Here is a 2,713-nt window from a genome sequence, read left to right on the forward strand (position 1 = left end):
TATCTAGCGTCAATGTTCACAAGGTTATTGCTTTCATGCAGCTACTTAACCACTGTGTAGAACAAAGTTAACCAAATTCTACACATACGTACACTATTTGTGAGGAATATGTTCAAAAAGTTAGCATTAACTTTTCCTCAAACTGTCCCCATAGCAGAATAACCATCGGTTCACATTTACAGAGGACTGAATTTCCTTACCTATGCTTAAGAATAGCACTATAAAAGTGAGAGTTAGGGGTTTGGGAGTAACGTATACACACTACTATATATAAAATAGATAATGAACAAGGACCTAATGTACAGCACAGGGAACTCAATATTTTGTAAAAAATTATTTATTTATTTATGGCTGTGTTGGGTCTTCGTTTCTGTGCAAGGGCTTTCTCTAGTTGTGGCAAGCGGGGGCCACTCTTCATCACGGTGCGCGGGCCTCTCACTGCCGCGGCCTCTCTTGTTGCAGAGCACAGGCTCCAGACGCGCAGGCTCAGTAGTTGTGGCTCACGGGCCTAGTTGCTCCGCAGCATGTGGGATCCTCCCAGACCAGGGCCCGAACCCACGTCCCCTGCATTTGCAGGCAGACTCTCAACCACTGCACCACCAGTGAAGCCCCAACAGTTCTATTTTTAATAAGAGTCTTAGATAATCTTATGCTGAGTTGGGTTTGGGACCTCTTAAGATAATATCCTCCTAGGTCACTGTCAACCCCGATACCACCATCTTTTCATAAAGCCCTCTCTATTCCCAGCACTCTCTTCAAGGCATTCTTTACTTCTGAATTCCTAAGAGTATAGATAAGGGGGTTGAGCATGGGATTGAAAAGTCTGTGAAACAGAAGAAGATATTTCTTCTGTTCCTTGGGGTTCCCATATCTGGGTCCAACATACATGATAATGGCTATGCCATGAAAGAGTCCAACCACACAGAGGTGAGATGAGCAGATGGACAAGGCTTTTCTTTGACGTTCCCCAGGCTGGATCCTGAAGATGGCACAGAGGACACACATATATGAGCTTACAATTGAGAAGTGTCCCACTAGCACAGAAATCATTCCAGCCAGTACCACAGTTTCATGGATGTGTGTATCTGTACAAGCAAGTTTGAGAACAGCCATGATTTCACAGAAAAAGTGATTGATTTTCTGGGATATACAGAAGGGTAAGGGTAAAAGTAACACTAGATGAATCAAAGGCAGAAGGACTCCAATGGTCCAGGAAATCACCACCAGCATGATGCAGACTCCCCAGATCATGATGGCAGAGTATCAGAGGGGCTGGCAGATGGCTACATGGTGATCATAGGACATCACCACCAGGAGAAGACATTCTGTGACAGCAAATGTCAAAAAGACAAAGCTTTGTGTCATGCAGCCAGCAGAGGAGACAGGCTTGTCAGGACTCAGGAGGTTTACCAGCATCTAGGGCATGGTGTTGCAGGCATAGGCTATGTCAGTGATGGCCAGGTGTGAGAGGAAGAAGTACAGTGCAGTCTGGAGTCCAGTGAGATGAGCCCCAGGATGACCCCGTTCCCCAGCAGGGTGAAGACATAGAACAGAGAGAAGAGCCCAAAGAGAAGCATCTGAATCGTTGCATCAAGGGGAAATCCCAGTAGGGTGAACTCTGTGATACATGTCATATTGTCTCCCATATCCCTATGACACAGGAAATTCAGTTAACGTCCATGGTTAAAGAGAAGTCTTTGAAAATAGATTTATGTCAACTATACCTTTCTGTGGTATAAAAAAGTGTTCAGAAACACTTTCAGTGAATTTTTGTGTTTTTAAATGAATGCTTAAAGAATTTATTTGGGGCTTCCCTGGTGGTGCAGTGGTTAAGAATCTGCCTGCCAATGCAGGGGACACAGGTTCGAGACCTCGTGCATGAAGATCCCACATGCCGTGGAGCAGCTAAGCCCGCAAGCCACAACTACTGAGCCTGCGTGCCTAGAGCCCGTGCTCCGCAACAAGAGAAGCCACCACAATAAGAAGCCTCTGCACCACAATGAAGACTAGCCCCTGCTCGCCTCGCCGCAACTAGAGAAAGCCTGCAGGTAGTAATGAAGACCCAACACAGCTAAAAATAAATAAACAAAACAAATAAAATTTTTTAAAAAAGAATTTATTTGGTAACCTTAAAATATATACATACATACACATAAACACATATATACATATATTTCCTTTCTTGTTGCTAAGTTTTTAGTAGAGGCTAAGTTTTCAAAATATTGGTTTGGCCAAAAAGTTCGTTTGGGTTTTTCTGTAAGATGTTAAGATGGTACGAAAAACCCGAACAGAGTTTTGGGCCAACCCAATGACTATGTTGCCACATGTTAATAGAATACATAGTTTTTGTTTCTTTCACTGAGATACCTCATATCCTTCAAATAAATTCTGCTTTTCTTTGCTCATATTAGAGTTACTTCTGTTGTTTTTTTTTTTTTTTCCAAAAACTATGACCCTTAACTGATACACATGCTAAAGTCCTTAAGCTGCAGTACGTCTAATCTCAACTTGGAAGGGCTCATCAAGGGCAGGGTATACTAAAGGTAGATGTACCACTTCACAGATACACCATTAGCCTCTCACCTACCTATCGAAACACACTTTCTTTTTTTTTTTTTTTTTTTTTTTTACTGTACGCGGGCCTCTCACTGTTGTGGCCTCTCCCGTTGCGCAGTACAGGCTCCGGACGCGCAGGCTCAGCGGCCATGGCTCA

General features: G+C 43.4%; 1 protein-coding gene across 1 annotated transcript; it reads right to left on the reverse strand.

The window, feature by feature from the left end:
- Window positions 1–723: 723 nt before the first annotated feature.
- LOC101269798 (olfactory receptor 13) lies at window positions 724–1,646 on the reverse strand. Its single transcript, XM_012533907.1, is given in 2 exon segments — window positions 724–1,481; window positions 1,484–1,646. Coding segments are annotated over 2 exon segments (921 nt in total).
- Window positions 1,647–2,713: the final 1,067 nt, after the last annotated feature.

Source organism: Orcinus orca, chromosome 9, assembly GCF_937001465.1.
Source record: "Orcinus orca chromosome 9, mOrcOrc1.1, whole genome shotgun sequence".
In the NCBI taxonomy this organism is placed as follows: domain Eukaryota; kingdom Metazoa; phylum Chordata; class Mammalia; order Artiodactyla; family Delphinidae; genus Orcinus; species Orcinus orca.